This window comes from Eschrichtius robustus, chromosome 3, assembly GCF_028021215.1.
Source record: "Eschrichtius robustus isolate mEscRob2 chromosome 3, mEscRob2.pri, whole genome shotgun sequence".
Lineage (NCBI taxonomy): Eukaryota > Metazoa > Chordata > Mammalia > Artiodactyla > Eschrichtiidae > Eschrichtius > Eschrichtius robustus.
In genome coordinates this window covers 188,574,249-188,593,946 of record NC_090826.1, presented here as the reverse complement: position 1 = coordinate 188,593,946, position 19,698 = coordinate 188,574,249, and the positions used below count along the sequence as shown (strand labels likewise).

General features: G+C 63.3%; 2 protein-coding genes across 2 annotated transcripts in view; one reads left to right on the top strand and one right to left on the bottom strand.

Annotated features, from left to right (window-relative positions):
- Positions 1-11,974, top strand: part of LMOD1 (leiomodin 1) — a 32,649-nt gene extending 20,675 nt beyond the window's left edge. Inside the window, 3 exon segments of the mRNA XM_068541894.1 lie at positions 9,813-10,960; positions 10,962-11,265; positions 11,853-11,974. Of these exon segments, the coding sequence (XP_068397995.1) occupies positions 9,813-10,960; positions 10,962-11,265; positions 11,853-11,879 (1,479 nt within the window). The 3' untranslated portion in view covers positions 11,880-11,974.
- A 4,627-nt stretch (positions 11,975-16,601) lies between these two features.
- On the bottom strand, positions 16,602-19,342 carry SHISA4 (shisa family member 4). The gene is made up of 5 exons (XM_068541891.1): positions 19,207-19,342; positions 18,766-18,937; positions 17,889-18,022; positions 17,025-17,192; positions 16,602-16,850 (listed from the first exon to the last, which is right to left on the bottom strand). Exons 1-5 carry the CDS (start codon positions 19,277-19,279, stop codon positions 16,804-16,806), a joined length of 594 nt encoding a protein of 197 aa, XP_068397992.1. The 5' UTR covers positions 19,280-19,342; the 3' UTR covers positions 16,602-16,803.
- Positions 19,343-19,698: the final 356 nt, after the last annotated feature.

Below are 19,698 nucleotides of genomic sequence, written 5' to 3'. Positions count from 1 at the left end.
TGAGAACATCGTCGCAAAAGCCCACAGTCTGGGTCCCTCGAAGGCGAAGGCAAAGGTGGGGCTGGTGGGAAGGAATGCAAGTTGGGGTGAGGCCTTGGGAGTCAAGGCTTACCCTGGGGGACCGGGGAGCCACCAGAAGGTTTCAGGGAAGGGAGTGAGTTGGCGGATCTGTACTCCAGAAAGGTCCTGATGCTGCAGCAGGAAGAGTGTCCTGGCAGAGAGCAGGCCAGTGAGAAGGTCTGCAGTGACCCAGGTGAGAGGTGACGGGGCCTGGACCAGAGGAACGTTGGTGAGGGTGGAGAAGGTAGTGTGGAGGATGCGGCCTCATCTGCCTGTGGGAGACGGGGTGTGTGTGTATAAAACTGTCTTTTGTAAAATAGGTCGATTTCACAGCCGCCCCCCGAATCCCTTGGGATGGGGAGCAGGGATGAGTGAGGCAGAGGGGTCCCCGCCGCTCCCCACATGCTACTCCACCCCTCCTCATCAGGATGGATTTGGGGACCCACCCACCAAGATGGAGCAGGTGGGGTGGCGGCGGGGAGAGAAGAGGGGTTTTTGGGGTGTGTTGGGGCTCGTAAGCTGAGATGTTCATTAGACAGTTGGATACTAGGGTCCGAACCTCCGTAGGGGGTTCTGGCCCAGAAGTACAGCTTCAAGAGACACCAGGACCTAGAACCCAACTGATACCATCAGAGTGGATGAGGTGACCCAGGGAGATGCTAAAAGAGTAAATGAAGGAGGCTTCAAGGAAAACCTTGAAAACACCCACGTTTTAGGGGCAGGCAGAGGAGGACGGCCTGGGGACTGAGAAGGAGCTGCCAGAGGGCCAGGAGGTGGCTCGAGGGGGGAGGGGAGGGCTGGTCCACAGTGTCACATGTTTTCCAAGCAACTAAGCAAGATAAGGAATAAAAGACCTAAATCCGATTTAGCAACAAGGTCAGCGATGATCCGGGTGAGACATTTCCGTGGAATGTTGGGGGTTGAGGCGAAACTGTGTCGGATCCAGGGATGAACAGGGATTTAAAAAGAACTCTTTGGGGGAGGCTGGGGTAAAAGGATAGAGACAGAGGGCACCTGGGCGGGGCGGTGGGCATGAGGCAGGATTTGGTTGTCCTGGGGGAGGTGTGAGCACTTTTACAAGGTGATGGGAGGGAGCCAGGGAAGGGGAAGAGGTTAGGGCTCTGGGAGGCGGGGGGGGGGGGGGGGTGGGGGGGGGGTGGGGGGGGTGGGGGGCGGGGGGAGGTGGGGGTGTAAGGAGTGGGGCTGGGAGCCAGAGCCCCAGGCAGGGGAGCCCCGGACAGGAGGAGGGAGGGGAGCCGCAGCGGGAGTGGGAGGATTCCCGCAGTTGGTTTCTGTTTATTCCGGGGACGTGAGTGGAGGAGGTGGTCTGCTGAGACTGCGGGTGGGGCGGGTCAGGGGGAAGGTTCACACAGATGCGTGGAGAGCAGGAGGAGCTGTAGACTGGGGACATGCGCTCAGTGAGGACGCCTGACTTTACCTGAAGCTCCTGTGCGCTAGGCACTGTTAGAGCTTCATGCAACTTCGTTGAAGCCACTGGACAGCCCGGGAAGGACTGTGGTCCCCAAGTTCACGTGAGAGCAAAGGCTGGACGCGGGCATTCTGACGTCAGAGCTGGGGCTCAGGAGGGGGTGTGTCCAGCAGCCTTGATGGGGAGCAGCACAGACGTGCAGTGGGCGAGAGTCAGGCCGGGGCTTGCACAGTGGCTGTGACCACGGTTGAGGGTTTTGTAAGGATGTGATTGACACACTCGGTACAAGGAAGGTTGGGTGGTGAAGCAGTCAAGGCAGCTGGTGTAGAGAAGCCAGAACCTGGGTTTCGCTCCAGGGATGCTGTTTCTGGGTGCAGACCCAAAAGGATTGAAAGCAAGGGGACTTCCCTGGCGGTCCAGTGGTTAAGACTCTGCCTTCCAATGCAGGGGACGCAGGTTCAATCCCTGGTCGGGGAACTAAGATCCCACATGCCACGGGGCAACTAAGCCCACGCCCTGCAACTAATGAGCCCGCGCTCTAGAACCCGTGCGTCACAATTAGAGAGAAGTCTGTGCGCCACAACAAAGAGCCCACGCGCTGCAACAAAACATGCCACGTGCCGCAACTAAGACCCGACACAGCCAAATAAATAAATAATTAATAAATTAATTTAAAAGAAAAAGAAAAAAAATGCACAACCTAAAAGTTGAGGACTGTTTTTAAAAATAAATAAATAATAAAGTATGTGAAAGGGATTTTTAAAAAAAAGGATTGAAAGCGGGGACTCAAGACACACACCTGCCCAGCCATGCTCAGCAGCTGATTCATGCAGCCAAAAGGCAGAAGCAACCCAAGGGTCCATCCGAGGATGAGTGCATAGACAAGACATGGTTTGCACATATAATGGGATGTTAGCCTTAAAAAGGAAGAAATTCTGAATTTGAGCTTTTCGAGGGTCCCTGTCCGGCAGGTGACCGCTCCATGTAGCAGGACCTCGTCTCACTCTCGCCCACGCACCTTTCTCAGCAACAAGAGGGTCTGCGGTGATCCGGGTGAGAACTGAGTAGTCAGCGGGGGGCTCCAGCCTTGTCCTGAAGGACCACGTTCCAAGTGGTGGCCCAGAGGGAAGCCACTGGGGAAGTAGCCGGAAACTAGCCCATGGGTGCCAGTCCTGGGGGTCAGGTCTCAGCCTGAAGGTAACCGGTCTCGTTTGGAAAAGCAAACGCAGCCTCTCCCCAGCTGCTCCGTCCTTTGAGATAAAGCGGTAGAGGTGGAGAGTAAAGCCATAAAGGTGGAATAAAGTGGCTGTCGGTGCCCCCCGCCCCGAGCCTCCCACCTTGGACCCCAGGGCCGGCTCCCTATTTACCGCCTTCCTTCAAGGGCCATCCTGGGGGGCAGGCTCGGTGCTGGCCGGCTTGTCTTTCTGCCTCTCGGCTCCCACCTCCCTCCCCAGCTCCGGACATCCTCAAGGCTGGGGGCCTTAGCCGACTCCCCGGGGGCCTCTGGGCCCCGTCTCGGGCTTGGCCTCCTCAGGAGAGGCTGTGGGGAGCGTAGAAGTGCTCCCCGCTGGCCCTGCTGAAAGGCAGAGCCTCGGCCGTCTTTCCAGAGGACACGGGGTCACCTGCATCCTCCCCCAGCAGCCCGGGCCTCACACTGCCCCGCCGGTCTGACCCGGCTCAGCGGTCAGCCTAAGCGGTTCTGGGCTGCAAGGCTGGGGCCGGGCGGGAAGGCAGGTCAGGGTCCTCAGGACTGACCTCCAAGCCTCCGTCTATTTCATTTCTGGCCCTCGTCAAGCACACAGGCCCTCTGAATTTCAGTCTCAGTGCCAAGTAATGTGGGAAAACCAACACGGGGAAGTAGAGGCCCCGGGGTTGCAGACGCTGACTCCTTCAGCATCTGAATAAGAAGTGCCCCCCAGGTGCACATGTCCCCACGTGCCCTGAGCAGGTGGGAGCCTTCCTTTTTTTGACCTTCATTCCCACGAGGCTGTTTCCCCACCAGCCTGCCTTAGCAGAGGCCACGGGGCCCCTCCTGCCAGCCTGGACGTGAAATCCAGGGGAACCAGGGAATGCTGGCTGCCCACCCCACCCCAGTCCCGGGCTCCTGGGGGGTTCCCGCCCTGCCCTCTCTGCACCCCAGGGGCCAAGCCCGGTGCCTGGCACAGACCTGTCCCTCTGTGTGTGCCAACGACCGGGCACCCAGGGGACGAACGTCAGGTGTGCTCCACGTGCTTTGCCAGGAGCTCCTGGCGGGGGTGGCACCCACTCCTCGGATGGCAGGAAGGGCAGTGAAGAGCCTGGGAGATCCAAGCTTGACCTCCAGCCTCTCACTTCCCCCGACACGCCGTCTGCAGAGCCAGGAAAACGTTAGCACTGGCCCCGGCCCACACGCTCCCCTTGCACACACTGTCCAACGGTGGTGGGTTTTCCGTGTTTGTTTCCAAGACACTCTGATGACATGGTAAAGGCTTGTAGGGACAGCGAAAGGCAGCCCGTGAGACACCAGGGAAGGTCATCGCGGGTGAGGCCCCCACCCCCACGTCCCCAAGCTTCCTCCTGCTGAGCCCGGAGCTCAGCTCGCTCTGCCTGCTTGGATGGATGGATGGATGGATGGATGGATGGATGGACGGACGGATGGTCAGGAGTAACCGGAAGGATGGCTCAAGCCAAGCCCTCAGCGCAGCGTTTCAGTGAAACCCAGGACGGTGGGCTGCAGAGGAAACGGTTCAGACCCCAGAGCTGGAAGCCCGGCCTCCTCGGGGGTAGCTGTGCGGCCTTGTGTTTCAGTTTCGTCCCGTGTGAAATGGGGACAATGACAGGCCCGCAGAGCATCGCACTGGGGCTGAGGGTTCCGGGAGGGGCGAGGGGCGTGGTGCCCTCTCCAGACGCGGCCAAAGCTGGGAAATGACCGCTTTCCTCACTGGGCAGGACAGTGGGTGCCTCGCTGTCCCTGGTGTGCTGTCCCCAGGATGGGCTGGAGCCTGGGTGTCAGGGGTGGCTCCTCTTAGCCTCTTGACCTTGGCCCCTGGGCTCAGGGCACACCAGGCACATACGTCCCCGGGCGCCCTGAGCAGGCAGGAGGCTTTCTTTTGGGGGTCGAGGGGCACAGCCTCCAGCACAGCTTGTTGTGTTCGCGGGTCCGGACTGGCGCTAACCCTATCCACCCATGGGGCTCCAGACTGGGAGCACGGCGGGCCCTGAGCCTGGGCCTGTCCTCGCCTGGCATGGCCGTCGTCCCGCCAGGCACTGACCACTTGCAGGCCTTGCGCTGGGAGCTGCAGAGCTGCAAGCAGAGTCCTGGGTGCGCCTCAGAGAGTGCGAGAAGGCACGGTGCTGCCCTCACAGTGAGTGGTCCAGACCCCAGCCCAGCAATGGGAATTCCACTCCCAGCCCCCCGTTCTCAGGGGACTAACCAGACACCAGTTATGGGCAGGAGCTGAGTGTCTGTATGAGCCCTGAACACCCCAGAAAGTATGTTTCCGGGAATGTTAACCAAGGGGTGTCAAAGCCCTATGCACCCTCCTTCCGTGCCCCCTCCCCCTCCCCCAGCCCCAAGCCACCCTCTGGGTCTGGGTTTCCTGCAAGCTGCCTGCAAAGCCAATGAGCGCCCATGCAACTATAGGCAGAATTTTCCTGAACGATCCCAGCTTCCCGACAGCCCTGGAGGGAGCCGGTAGTTTTCCTAGGGGACGATCGGTTGTTACAGACCTGAAGCTCAGCCCAACGAGCTGGCCTAAGCCTCAGTAGAGGCTCCTGCCCGCGAGCCACCAAGGGAAACGGGCACCGCTGTCCCTCCCAGAACTGCCAGCCCCAGCAACACCGCTCCCCGCCCCCCCCCCCCCCGCCGGCCCCCGAAGGCAATGGACTCTGCTGAAACTTCTTTTTTTTTTTTTTTTTTTTTAATTTTATTAATTAATTTATTTATGGCTGTGTTGGGTCTTCGTTTCTGTGCGAGGGCTTTCTCCAGTTGCGGCAAGTGGGGGCCACTCTTCATCGCGGTGCGCGGGCCTCTCACTATCGCGGCCTCTCCCATCGCGGAGCACAGGCTCCAGACGCGCAGGCTCAGCAACTGTGGCCCACGGGCCCAGTCGCTTCGCGGCATGTGGGATCTTCCCAGACCAGGGCTCGAACCCGTGTTCCCTGCATTGGCAGGCAGACTCTCAACCACTGCGCCACCAGGGAAGCCCCTGCTGAAACTTCTTGTTGGGAGAATCTAGACTCTTTCTTCTTGGCGGAAAACAGTGAGAGAGCTGGCCCTCCGTGCAGCAGGAGGCTGGAGGGAGTGAGCTCTCTGGGCCCCCGTGAACCCTGGCCCTGCCCCTGTCCTGCCCTCACGCCCGCCAGCCCTGTAAGGGAGCTGCCCTCCCAGGGGAACTTCGGGTGCCCCTGGCCCATGGCCAGCTCCTCCCTGCCCTCCCTTGTAGACAGACGGCCCTGACAGCTGCAGTGCCTGACATCAGAGGTCACCAGGTGCCTGGAGAGAGTGGGGGCCAGGGCCCCAGCCCTCGGCCAGCCGGCTTCAGGGGAGAATCAGGGGGGTGCGAGCTGGGCTGTGAGACACGGAGGGGCTGGTGGGGAGTGCAGGTGCAGGACAGGAAGGAGAGGTGTTTGGGGGGCGCTCTGAGCACGGGAGCAGGACATGCCCTCTGATGCTTTCCCGGGAAATGGAACCTTGACCAGGGAAGACCAAGAAGCAGACACAGACCTTCAGGGGCCTCACCACGCGGCCCTGGGGACACAGAACCATCTGGGTGGGTATCACCCTGCTCTTGCTGTGGGGAAGGAGCAAATGCACCTAAACTCAAGGCCGTGGCCACCCCTGCCCCCTTGGCCCCGCCCCCTCCTAGGCTAGCGGGTCTGTTCTGCACTCCCTCCCCTTTTGAGGCGTTTCCCAGGCTCCACCTGCCCTCTGGGGGCCTGCGACCCCTTCTTGCAGATGCCTCGGGCCAGGATTACTCTTCCTCAGGTGATGGGTCACGGGAAGGACAGAGAGGACCTGGGTGGCAGTCAGCGTGAGCTCGCAGGGCACCGGTGGGCCGGGGGCTCAGTGCAGCGCACCAGGCGGGGAGGGGGTCCTCATCTTTAGGGACTTCCTGACAGGCACGCACTTCCTTTCCTCTCCTGCTTTGGCAGTGGAAGTGGGAAGCGCTCTCCCCTGTCCAATCAGACGAGACTTCCCGGGGAAGTAGTGCAAGGCCCAAGGCGGGGAAAGACACGGCATCCTGCCGTCCACACCCGCCAAACACGCGTCCCCTGGACCCTGACCACCTGAAGGCACAGAGCAAAGTCATGAGGCCGAACGGCCTGGAGGAGTTGGGGGCCGGGAGCTGCCTCTTTCCCTGACCCTGACCCTGGACTCACGGCGGGTCCCTGCCACGTGTCACGGGTCCTCAGAGATTTTCCGAGGTCATCCTTTCCACTCCCCTGCATCCACGAGGAAGTCCCAAACCACCCCTGTGGCTTCCCCTGACCCAAAAGCTTTTCCCAAAGGAAGAAAATAACTCCGCTTAGTCTCATCCAGAGGCCTGCAGACCTTTGCTCCATGGAGGTCCCTAGTTCAACTCAACCTAAACCCGCTTCGTCGAGGGGCCTAGAGACAGGAACACAGAGTCACCCCCAGAGGTCACCAGGATGCAGCCCCAGTTCCAGCAGCAGAAGTCGGCCTGGCGTCCGCCTCAGACAAGCAAGGAGGCAGCGTGCTCTGTGCCGAGGAGCTTGGCTCCACGGAAGCCCGGCCCCGGGACGAAGCTGGGCTGCTTCTCCTTTTAAGGCAACGTCTGAGCTCTCGGCCCCAGCCCCACTCATTCCTGGCTATTTGGAGGCAACGATGATTACTCAGCGCCACCCCGCACCCCCCCACCCCCGGCCTGTTTTTCATTAGGTTCTTTTTAAAGGGCTGGCTCCCCCCCCTGTAGAGCAGACACGTGGCAGAACCCAGCCCACTAGGAGCCGGTGCGGGGAGCGCGTGAGGTCGGGGGAGAATCCCGGTGAAGACAACGCGGGGCCAGAGAGAGGGCTAGGATGTTGGAAAACAGTCCTGAGAGGCTGGGTGCGGGCGGGAGAGAAGGCGGGCGTAGGTTCTGCGGGCAGCAGGGGGGGGGTGCTTTTGCCCATCCCCACCCCGCCCCACGGGGGCGCTAGTGAGACAGGTCTGAAGTCGGGTTCTCGCGAATGCTGGGTGAAGCTGGCTAAGTTATCTTCCCTCTGGATCCCCAGTTTCCCTCCAAGCGAGGCCTGCGAGCGGCATGGGAACCCGGCAGAGGGCAGCAGGACCGTGTGCCATGGGCACGGCCGGGGGCCTGACCTCCGTCTGGGGGGGTGGGCCACGGCCCCAGCTCACCCACAGCTCCTCAAGGGGACAGCATCTGTGATGGAACCACTCTGAACCCGGGGGGACGGGGAGGGGGAGAGGGGCTCCCTGGCCAGACGGTGGGTGGGTTCTTACAAATGTCCTAAAAGGGCTGAGCCACCGGGCCCCTCACTGGCCTCGTATCTCCAAGTTCCTCTCTCCCTTTCGAATCAAGGCACGATCGCCACCCCTCCTGGCCCAGCCCTGGAAGGTGCTCTGAAGGGTCACCCGTGTTCTGGGAGCCGGAGTGAGTGGGAGGGGCCTCTGTGCCCCACGAGTCCTGACCTGGGCCTGCGAGGCAGGAGGAGGGAAGTGGTGCCTTCCAAGGCCCTGGCTCAGCAGGCCCCGTGCCCCATGGCTGCCTGATGGGATTCTGGCGGTGGAGCTAAATGAACCCTGGGGCTGGTCCCCAAGGGCATGTGTTTGTGGTCCAGGTGCACACTGTTTCCATAGGGCCAACCGGCACCCCACTCCCTCCGGGACACATGTGAGGAAGGGCCACGTAGGCTGAGTGGGCTTCTGTCCCCACAGCCACCTGGCTCCTGAGAGACAGAACACCTCCCAGCAGTCGGGCCATAGCCTCCTCCTGGTAAGAACCTTCAGAAGGACATCGGGGCGTCCCTGGGGGCCCGGCTGCCCTGGGGTCTATCACAGCTGGACAGGGTTAAATCTAATATCTCGTCTTAGGCGATTCAGCTGCTCCCGCGGCTCTCAGAATGAGGTGCAGTCGTCACGCCCCAGCCTCTAGCTCAACGCAGCATCCTTGCCACGGCCCCCCGCCACCTCAGCATGGGTCCAGCTCTCCCGAGGCCAGCTGACCTGGCGGGTCCCGGGCTCCTCACAGAGAGGGCTGGGCCTTAGCACAGTGCTTACTAAAAAATAAGGGAAATGATGTGGGCTTTTCAAAAAGCCACATATATTTGATGTAAAGGTATGTCCTTTATTCTGTTACGTCTACCTTCCTTCTTTATTGTTGGCTCCTTCTTATTTCGATGAGATGAGGATGGTAGACAGAATTTACAAATACTCCTAACTGATAAAATAAAACATAAGCAGTCCTTTGTTGGTCCCTCCAACCTTTTTTTCCTTTGAAAAGGTCTCGGCTGTAAATACCCCAGGATCTGAGAATCACTGACCTACTCCTGGGAGCCAGGGCAAGGCCCTGAGGCTCCCGCCCGGAGCACAGGAAGCAAGGGGAGCCCAGGAGATCAAGACAACTAATGTTTTTTTGTTTTTGTTTTTGTTTTTTTAAATTATTTATTTATTTTTAGTTATTTATTTATGGCTGTGCTGGGTCTTCGTTTCTGTGCGAGGGCTTTCTCTAGTTGCGGCAAGTGGGGGCCGCTCTTCATCGCGGTGCGCGGGCCTCTCACTATCGCGGCCTCTCTTGTTGCGGAGCACAGGCTCCAGACGCGCAGGCTCAGTAGTTGTGGCTCACAGGCCTAGTTGCTCCGCGGCATGTGGGATCTTCCCAGACCAGGGCTCGAACCCGTGTCCCCTGCGTTGGCAGGCAGATTCTCAACCACTGCGCCACCAGAGAAGCCCCAAGACAACTAATGTTTTAATGAATACTGTAAAAAATCAAATTTAACACAAAGAAAGCAATATGGACAAAAATCTGAAATTTTAAACAAAGACACGACCAGTTCTAGGGATGTTCCAGCAAGGCTCAGCAGGGTCCACCTTCCCAGTCACCCACGACAGAGGAGAGCAGTTCAGGGTCTGAGATCCTCTGGGGAGGAAGGGCCACAGCCGCCCAGGAATTCCCTTTGGGGCCTCACGACCCTGACGTTCTGTGAGTCCGATGTCAGCTCGGTCTCTGCACGTGACCCCAAGCCCCCGCATGGCGTCCTCAACGGAGACTGTCTGGAGGCTCCAGGCGGTTACATAAGTGACCCCCACGCTGTCCCCAGGCTCATTCCTCTGCCTCCGTAGCCAGCTCTTCATGTTTATTTTTCTTTCCTGAATTCTTAGGAGGGCAAGCAAGGGGAGACCAAGACAGATGCCAAGAAGGGAGAGGAAAGGGGCAGAGATGCCAGCAAAAAGCCCCTGGGCCCCAGACGGGACTCAGACCTGGGGAAGGAGCCAAAGAGGGGCGGCTTGAAGAAAAGCTTCTCAAGAGACAAGGACGAAGCTGAAGGCAAAGGCGCAGAGAGGCCCAAGGAGGAGAAGCTCGTCAGGGGCCTCGAGAAGGGCCGGGTCAGGGCCGCGGTGGACAAGAAGGAGGCCGGGAAGGAGGGGCGGGCGCAGGAGGGGACGGCAGCCCCCAGGAAGGGCGAGGAGAGGCAGGGGAGTGTGAGCGGAGACAAGGGGAAGAAGGGAGAGGAGAAGAAGGAAGCAAGCCAGACAGAGGAGGCCGAGAAGGTGCAGGGGCAGAGGAAGGACACGGACGCCCGGACGGAGGGCCAGAAGGTGGAGAGAGGCAGCAGGGACAGGGGTGCCAGGCCAGAGGACGAGAAGGCCAGAAAGGAGGAGCCCCACCGTGCAAAGGCCCCCCGCGAAGAGAGCAAGAGCCCGGCGGCGCCGGAGAGATCAGCCCCTGGAGCCCCCGCCGAGCCCGCCGACGGGCCGGCCCAGGCTGAGGAGGAGGCGGCCCCCAGCGTCTTTGACGAGCCCCTGGAGAGGGTGAAGAGCAACGACCCGGAGGTGACCGAGCTCAACGTGAACAACTCGGACTGCATCACCCCCGAGATCCTGGTGCGCTTCGCCGAGGCGCTGGAGTTCAACACGGCCGTCAAGGTCTTCGCCTTGGCCAACACGCGGGCGGACGACCACGTGGCGTTCGCCATCGCCATCATGCTCAAGGCCAACAAGACCATCACCAGCCTGAACCTGGACTCCAATCACATCACCGGCAAGGGCATCCTGGCCATCTTCCGGGCCCTCCTGCAGAACACCTCGCTGACCGAGCTCCGCTTCCACAACCAGCGCCACATCTGCGGCGGCAAGACCGAGATGGAGATGGCCAAGCTGCTCAAGGAGAACACCACGCTGCTCAAGCTGGGCTACCACTTCGAGCTGGCCGGGCCCCGCATGACCGTCACCAACCTGCTCAGCCGCAACATGGACCGCCAGCGGCAGAAGCGGCTGCAGGAGCAGCGCCAGGCGCGCGAGGCCAGCGGGGGGGGCGGCGCTGCTGGAGGTGCCCCGCGCCGGGGCCCCCGCCCGCGGCTCCCCCAGGCCCTCCCCGCAGCCGTCCCCCAGGGCCGCTCCCAAGAACTCCCCGGGGAAAGGGGGCGCCCCGGCCGCGCCCCCCCCACCGCCGCCGCCCCTGGCCCCCCCGCTCCTCGTGGAGAACCTGAAGAACTCGCTCTCGCCGGCCACCCAGCGCAAGATGGGCGACAAGGTCCTCCCCGCCCAGGAGAAGAACTCCCGGGACCAGCTGCTGGCCGCCATCCGCTCCAGCAACCTCAAGCAGCTCAAGAAGGTGAGCGGGTGCGCTCAGCCGCAGCGCGGGGCTGGGAGGGGGCTGGCTCATCTCACCGCCCTCCGCCCCAGCCTGGCCGCCCCGCCTCCCCCGCGAGGGAGCCTGCCCTTCCTCTCGGGGGCTCCCTTCAGCCCCTCACCCTGCAGTGGAACCCCTTTCTCCCAGAAATGGAGAAGCAGCTTCAGACCCTTCCTCCCTCCCCCCATTCCCCAAACCCAGATGGTCTTTGTTTTCCTAATTCCCTCTCAGGACCAGCCAAGTCCTACAGGTCAGTTTATCCCAAAGGTCTTTGGGAAGCAGTCCGTCCCTGGAGACCCTGCTTCTCAAGGCTCGGCCTCCCTGGGTGGTGGAGTCTCGGTCCTCTGCCCGGCTGACCCCACCCCTACACGGTCACTCCTGAGATACCGCACAACCTCGACTGTAACTCCAGGGTCATTCGATGGCATCGGGTTTTCACAGAAAAGGGAAAGGGCTCCCTCTGTCCACACTTCATCTCTTCGTGAGCCCAGCAGGAAAGGAAGTGAGAGGGGTTCCAGAAGCCCCCGCTGGGTTCCCTCCTCTAAACCATCTCTGCTCTGCCCGGACAGGTGGAGGTGCCCAAGCTGCTCCAGTAGGACCGGGCTGCAGGCGCCATCCGCCACGCCACGCCTGCCCAGGCCCCGCTTCCCAGGGCCGCACAGACCCCGCCCGCCACGCCGGCTGACCTGCTCCGGACGTCCCTGCCCTGCCGTGGGAGAGCTGGAGGCCTGGGCCAGCTCCGGGAAGGATGCCTTCTCTCCTTGCTTTCCTTTTCTTGTCTCTGAGGCTCTCCACAAATGTCTCATACCTGGAGCTGAGGTTTCTGGACAAGAAGAGTCCTTTCAGCACGTGACCGAGAAGATGGCACGCCTGGGGCCCATGCGGCTGGCAAGCTGCCAAAGTCCTAGGATCCAGAAACGATGTCTCCCAGGGACCACGTGACCCGCCCGGCCCCACTGCCCCGCTAGGGCCAGGATTCAGGCCTCTGAGGAGCCCTTGGGGCAAGGCCGCTGCGCTGCTGGCTCTCTGTGTGGGGCAAGCCTGGAAGACTGGAGGGCCAAGGGCCCAGGGAAGAGGGAGGAGGGGCTGAGGACACCCGCAAGCCCCTCCCAGCTAATCAGAGGACATGGCAGGGGCAGCGAGCCTCGGGGGAGTGGGCTCCAGACATGAGGAGAGGACAGACAGCAGCTGGACCTGAAGGTTTGATGCCAAAGCAGACATTTCCTCACACCCACCTGCTGCTGTATAAATAGCTGTGTATCTGTTTTTCCGTAAGATTTTGATAATATATACGAGCCTTTAGCTGTGCATGGCTGTGCTCACCTCTGTGCTGTCCCGAGGCTCCCGATACTCACCTGGGCTCCCTGGAGGGCTCCAGAAACTCAGGTTCCCTGCCATGCCTCCCCAGGTTGCCACACACAAGCTCCCATCCGCAGAAAGCAGAGTGTGAGGGAAAGACTCGGACAGAGGGGAGGGCTCCCGCTGACCTGGCTGTCCAGGCCCTGGGGTCACTGGGCAGAGTCGCCCACCGTCGGGGTGGCAGGCAGAGTGGAGCGCAGGGCGCCGGGATGACTATATCAGGCGTGTTCTGGATGTTCCTCCGCGACTCTTCCTAACCGCGGGCTCCAGCCATCTCCCCCCAGCAGCCCCAGGCCACTGGGGAGCAGTGCCCACACGGCTGTGCCCCCTCTGCCCCACGCCCTCCATCCCCGATACAGCAAAGGCATCTCTCTGGTTTGATCGGCTAAAGGAGCTGCACCCCTGTCGCTGTGGAACTGCCACCTGGGTGTGGGTCAGATGTAGGCTTTCCTGCAGCTTCCCGTCTGCAGGGCGGAGGTGGGGCGTCCCTGCGCCGAAGCGGGACCCCTGAGCTAGGTCTGGCCAGAAACAGAGCGCAGGCTGGTCCCGGAAGCAGAGAGCTCAGATCCCAGGGCGCACCCTGCCCCCTCCCCCCACCCACGCGCCTGTCCCCCAGAAACCCAACCAAGGCCGGGCCGGAGGGGGACACACTGCCGCCCCCAAGCTAAGCGCAGCAAGTCTGCGGGCCGAGGCTGCAGCTCTGTGAGCCGGCCCGACATCACCTCCGCGTCGCAGACAAAGGCTGGCCCAGAGAGTGTGACACGGGCCGCGACCACTCAGCTCATCAGGAGCCCGAGCTCCGCCCCGGAGCTGCTCCTGGTGACGCCCCCTCCCGGCACCAACGAGCGCAGGTGAAGGGGCTCAGGAGGCCTAAGCGACCCCGCCCGCCAGGGTCCAGATCCTAGAGCTCCAGCTGGACCTGTCGCTTTAGGGCGTGACACACTTAACTCAAGATTAGCCGACAAAAAACCACCTTCTGCTGTTCCTGGGCCTCCAGGGGCACCGCCCTCCCCCTCCCCCCTCCCCCCTCCCCCCTCCCCCCTCTCCGCTCCGCGGTGGCCTCCGCAGGCCGATGACGTCATCCCCTCCGAGCCTGGGGTGGTGGCGCAGCGCCACCTGGCGGACACCACGGCCCCGGGCCTTCTGCCGCGCAGCGTTCCGAGCCCGGAGGGTGGACAGCTGGACCTGGCGCGGCCCAACTGCGGGGAGGCCTGGGGGCGGGGGCGGGGGCGGGGCGGCCGGGAGCGTCCTCAGGCGCGGGTGCTCTGGGATCAGCTGAATTGAGGGGAGGGGTTGCAAGGCGGGGCAAACGACCTGACAGCTGATGGATCCGGATTCAAACCCAGGTTTCCTGCCGACCTGGGCCAGGAGGCTCCCCCAGGGCCCTCCGGCCGCCGCACTCTCTCCCCCACCCCGTCCAGGGGTCCATCTGAGACGCTGGCCCCAGGCCCCGCCCGCAGGAAAAGTGCCCCCTCCCCTATCCCCTCCCCGTCCCCTCGCCGGGCCTGGGGGCGGTGTGTACAAGCTGGGGCCCAGGCCCTGGAGGCACTGGGCCTGCAGGGCCATTCGGCCCACTTCCTGTCGTAGGAGGCCCAGGCCAGGCGTCGGGACCAAGGCCACTCAGGTGGCTTCTGTAAGAAGCGTAAGGTCCGAACGCAGGTCACCCACCAAGTTCACCCAGCCTGGATAGGCGCGTGCCAGCTGCCTGCTGGGGAGGGCGGGGGAGGGGGACAGGCTGCTGGCCTGGGGAGGGTGCCCCTCGGCCGCCTTGCCCGTGCTCTACCCGCACTACCTGGCCACGCACCTTCTCCCCACCCCGCGGCCCCCTTCTGCAGGCCTCACCCCCTCCTCTATCCCACCCGCCCTCCAGCTTTCCCCTTGCCCCACCAGCGCTCCCCTTTCTTGCTGACCTCTGGCTCCTGGCCTGACTGTATTCCAAGTACCTGGGCCCTAGCCGTCTCCCTGGCTTCCTGCGCTGGGCTCAGCACGCCCACCACCACAGCATTCCCCGATGCGCCCGCGGCGCAGGCCGGCGGGCTTCGTGTAAGACGCCACCCTTCCCCGTCTCGGCTTCCCAGACCTCCCCTCAGGGTCCCCGCCGGTCCCTCCCAGCCCGGCAGGACCCTACTGTCGCCCGATCCCTGAGGATCACGGCTCCTCCCACCCCACCCCACGTTGTAGGGTGTCTGCCGGTTTTCCGGGGTGCTGGTGCAGGAGCAGCTGTGCCCCGTCCCCTGGTGAGGAGCTGGGCCACAGAGGATGTGGCACTTTTGGAGACAGGGTGCTGTCTTGTTTTAAAAACCAGAGAACGTGAGGGGGCCCTCCTCTCTGCCTCCCACATGTGGAAGCTGCACTCTGTCACGGTCTCCCCTTTTCTGAGAATTCTCTTATTTTCAGTGCTCTGCAGAGCTGATTGACTGGAAGTGTTGGGGGCAGTGACGCCGGAGGCAGCTCTGACTGGGATAAACTTGACTCCCCTCCCAGACTACAGAGCAATTTTTAATTGGCCCCAGGCTGTTGACATAAGGATAATTAGTTCTGACTGGCACGGCCTTGCATTCATTTACACGTCATTTCTTAGGGAAACTCAGAAATCTTATCCTGCAAACCTCCTCCACCTCCCAGCTTCAGGAGAGAGAGAGGGGGACGGTCCAAACCTTGGAGTGACCTGGTGACCGCCTCTCCCAGCCTCTCCCAGCGTGTGACGGCAGAACCTGCGGCCGGAAGCCAGGACACTCGCGGCCCCTCCCACCTCCCTGCCCCATCCTCAAGGAAAAGGTGGACTTGCAGCTGTGGTCCCAGCTCTGGCCCCAGCAGCCCTAGCTTCCCCTCCATCTGGGTCAGGTCCAGGGACAGAGGTCTGACCCGTCCCCAAAGCAGCTGGCCCAGGAGCTCCCCGCCTGGGCTGTGTGACAAGAGCCTCCAGTGGGCCCCGGGCATGGTTAGCACTATGGCCATCCAGACGAGGCTGCTGGGGCCCAGAGGCCTGAGGAAACCAAAGGGCAAGCAGGTTGCAGTGGGGCTGGAGGACCGCGGATGGAGGGGAGGGGGGCCGAGCCGAGGGGCTTGGGAAGGGGGAGATGGCGGATTGGGTGGCTTTCCAAGCTGAGTTGGCACTTTTCCCACTTGAATTAAAAACTGGCCCACGTCCTCTGGAGGCGAGGTCAGGGGGGCGGGGGAGGAGACCTGCCTGGCCCAGTAGAGACACAGAGTTGGGCCTGGGGGCCTCGTGCCTTGGGCTCCCCTGGTGCTCCAAGGCAGCTGACAGCACCTGCCCAGGCTGGCTCCTCTGATGGGGAAGGGCGGACCTGACCAAGCTTCCTGTACACGGTTCCCCCTCAGGACAGCCCTGAGGCAACATCCGCATTCTACAGATGAGGAAGCTGAGACCTGGCAACCTTGGGAGACACAGACACACCCAGGTCCGAGTGTGAGGCCCAGTGTACCGAATGGGGGCAGGGGCCCTTGGGCGGCTGGCGGTGCCTCACTCGCCGGCCCCTCGTGGGGCACCTAACCAACGAGCACCCTCTTCCCTGCAGTGGCAGGATCCGCCTCCAGGCTCTGGGAACCAGCCCGAGGAGCCCTCAGCCTGGGGGCTTCTGCCTGTGCTCCAGCCCTGGCACCCGCCCTCCCCTGCTTCAGGGCTGTGGGGCTGCGGGCAGAGCCAGGAAGTTGTGCGTGGCCCAATGACACAACCCACATGACATGTCATTACAGCTTTAATCCAGCAGCCGGAGCACGGCCCACGGGGGCGCCAGGAGGAGGGCTTCTGCCCACGGCCGGCGGAGCCCCCTCGGCGCCGGCCCCCTCAGCCCACGGCGGGCAAACAGGAGCGGCCCAGCCTTCCCGGCTGGGGTCCTGGGAGGAGAAGGACTAAAAGAAAGCATGGGCTGTGACCCAGGCTTTCCCGTCCTTCCCCCGCCCCTTCCCCCGCCCCGGATAAAAATAGTCCAGGCATCCCAGGCCCTCCCCACCCACCCCTCATTCACGGCCAAGTTCCAGCTCAGCTCCTGTTGCTCTCCCTGGGGCTCTGTTCCCAGAAGGTCTCAGGGCGCAGCTTGGTCTGGGGCCTGGCGAGTAGAGGACCCTGCCCACCCCCAGGGCCGGATGGAGGTTCAGGCGGGGGCATCCCTGAGGGACGGCCGAGACACAGCTGGTTTCTCAGGCTCCCGGGTAGGAGGGCTGGGGTGGCATATATGGGGGAGGAGCTGCAAGCCAAGGAGACAGGATGAGGGTCACAGTGGCACGGGAGGGCGCAAAGGAACCCCTGACCGCAGGACCACGCAGGACCCCCGGGGCCAAGGCAGCCTGGAGGTCTGGGAGAAGGACTCCGGTTGTGAGGGGGTGGGGGGCGGGCAGGTGGGAGCAAAGGGCTCACTTACCTGCAGGGTTGTAGACAGGGGGCCCCGCCGGGTAGAGTGGATACTGGGGTGCAGGACCACTAGGTGGGTACATGAAGCCAGGCTGTGGGGCTGCAGGGCCAGCTTTGGGGTCCTGGGGATACGGGTACACCGGCTGCACTGGGATGCCTGTCATTGGGATCTCCTGGCCTAGTGGGGGGACAAGGACCAGCATTCAGGGCCCTGCCTCCATGGGAAGCCACCTCCTCCGGCCCGGGAGGCCCTGCCGCCTCTGCTCCCAGACCCTGCTCGGCCAAGTCCAGCAGGGAGCCTGCAGGTGGCCCCTGCTGGTCAGTCTGGGTTCAGCAGTCTGCTCCCTCAGGGGGTTTCAGAGACCTCCTGGGCCAGAGAGCACGGCCTGGGGAACGTCTTACCTGGGCAAGGAGATGGCCGCTGTGGGGCTGGAATCTTGCAACCTAGCAGAGCTGCCCCCAGCGGGGGTCCTCCCACACTGATGCCCTGCCCGGGAGTCACTGTTCCCACGCCCACCAGTCTGGGCCTATGTGCAGCCACACGCCAACTCAGGCACGCGTCCTTCGAGCACGGAGCGCACCCGATGATGCTCACGCTCCAGGCCCCACCCCAGTGCTTCCTAAGAGCCAAGAGCACGCACAAACCCAGGGCAGGCACACTGATGCCGGCAAACGGTGCCAGGCGCACTCGTGTATACCAGTCCAGCGTTCACACGTGCCCCTGCACGCTCCTGTTTCTGGGGTTACATGCTGGCAAGTGTGTGTCTGGAAGCACACGCTGCTGCGGAACCCCACCCCCTTGACCTCTGGTGCCCACCGTGGGTCACAGCCTGGCCCAGCTCAGGCTCCCCTGCCCCGTCCCACACGGACGCACCTTCAAATGGGCTCTGCAGCTGCTGGCGCCGGCGGTACAGGTAGCAGCAGGAACAGAGGAAGCAGCAGATGGTGGTGGCGACCACGGCCACGAAGAGGATCACGGCAGAGGCGATGCCCGCTATGGTCTTGGGACTTAGACAAAGAACAGGTCCCCTCACCTTCCAACCTCAAGGGGGGAATCCTCACCACGCTGACAGTAACACTGGGCTCGGACCCCTGGCCAGCAGGGGGCCACCACAAACCGAGATGTGGGTCTCCTGGTGGGGCTGTGCCCGACCGGTGTGGGTAGATCTTAGGGGGCCACACTTCCCGGAAGGCCAGGCGGCCTGCTGGTCAGAGAGCGGCCGGCGGGGCTGTGGAGTGTGCGCCCCCGTCCATGACTTAACTGGTTAGATTCCAGCACGGGAGCCCTGAAAGCCCCCTGGGAAATGATCCAGAGCTGTTTTCTCAGATCCCACTTCAATCACAGCCTCCCTATACCTGTTCTATATGTCAGCGTCCCCTCCAATAAGAAGTTTGAAAACCACTCATTGTGTCCCCCCCTTTTCATGGAGAGGAAACAGTGACCCACCCGGGACATGTCCTCCCCAAGATCACGCAGCTGGTGAGCAGCGGACCTGGGAATCAGACCCCCGTCTCCCACCTTCCGGCCAGAGCTCCACTGCGCCCAGAGAGCTCCACTGCGCCCGGTTGCGCAGGCCCGGAGCGAGGGGAGGACTCAGCCCAGCCAGCGGTGACCACATGACGGTAACTAGCCGGCCCCTCCTGGAACTCCCCAGCCCCGGCGCTACAGCCCCGCTTCGTGCCCAAGCCGGAGCCCTGGGTGTGGGCTAAGAACGTGGAGGTGGACTAGGAGGGGAGGGGCCGGAGCCCACCTGAAGGCCAGGCAGTGCTTCTGCTGCCTCTCGGTGATGAGCAAGGTCAGGTCCCGGCAGCAGTACCGCTGGTAGCAGGTCCCGCAGCAGAAGGTGAAGAACTCGCAGTTGAAGCCCGGATGCCAGGAGCCATTCCGGTCCAGGTACCACAGGCAGTCCTCGCCGGCCAGCGCTGTGGGCACGGACGGGGGTACCCAGTGGCCGCCCAGCCCCACTCCCACTCCCCGGAGCTCCACCCACCCTGGTCCCTGCGCCCAGAGGCCTCTGCCCGGAGCGGCCCCTGGGGTCGGCCCCACGCCCAGCACCCGCCGCCCTCCCCTCCCGCGGACCCCGCAACGCCGGGTCGTAGCCTCCCCCAGGGTCTCCGGGGCGCGGCCTCTCCCAGGGTCTCCGGGACCGCGCGCCGAGACCTCCCCCGCGCCCCCGGCCCCCGGCCCTTACCCAGGGGCGCCCCCAGCACCAGGAGCGCGATCGCGGCGAGCGGCGCGGCCCCGCGGAGCCCGGCGGGCGGCATGGCGGGGCGCGGGGAGCGGCGCGGGGCGCGCAGGACGACGCCGGCCGCCCAGCTCCGCGGGGCCAGCGCGCCCGCCGGCTCCTCTCCGCCTACTCTGGGCGGGGCTCGGCCGGTCGGCGCTGACCCTGCCCCCGCGCCCCGCCCGTCCGGGCTCCGCCCAGGACACGCCCCGGACACGCCCCGAGCGGGCTCCTCCTTTCAAGTCCCCCCGGGACCAGTGACTGCTGGGCGCTGCGGCCGGCCGGGCCCGCCCCCTGCCTCGGCCCAATCGGCGTCCCGGCACCCAGAAGCCCTGATCCTGGTGCCACCTCCGAGTGCTCAGGCGCAGCGGCCAACCCTGACCTTCCCTGTGCGGGACCTCCTCTGCCCCAGTGTCCAGCCCGGGACATCCTGCGGCGGCGGGAGGAGAGCGAGGAGGC

Coding starts and splice junctions, on each gene's coding strand:
- SHISA4 (XM_068541891.1), bottom strand. CDS start 19,279: ATGCCGCCCGCCGGGCTCCGCGGGGCCGCGCCGCTCGCCGCGATCGCG. Junction 18,938..19,206: donor GGTGCTGGGGGCGCCCCTGG/GTAAGGGCCGGG, acceptor CCGTGCCCACAG/CGCTGGCCGGCGAGGACTGC. Junction 18,023..18,765: donor AAGCACTGCCTGGCCTTCAG/GTGGGCTCCGGC, acceptor TCTTTGTCTAAG/TCCCAAGACCATAGCGGGCA.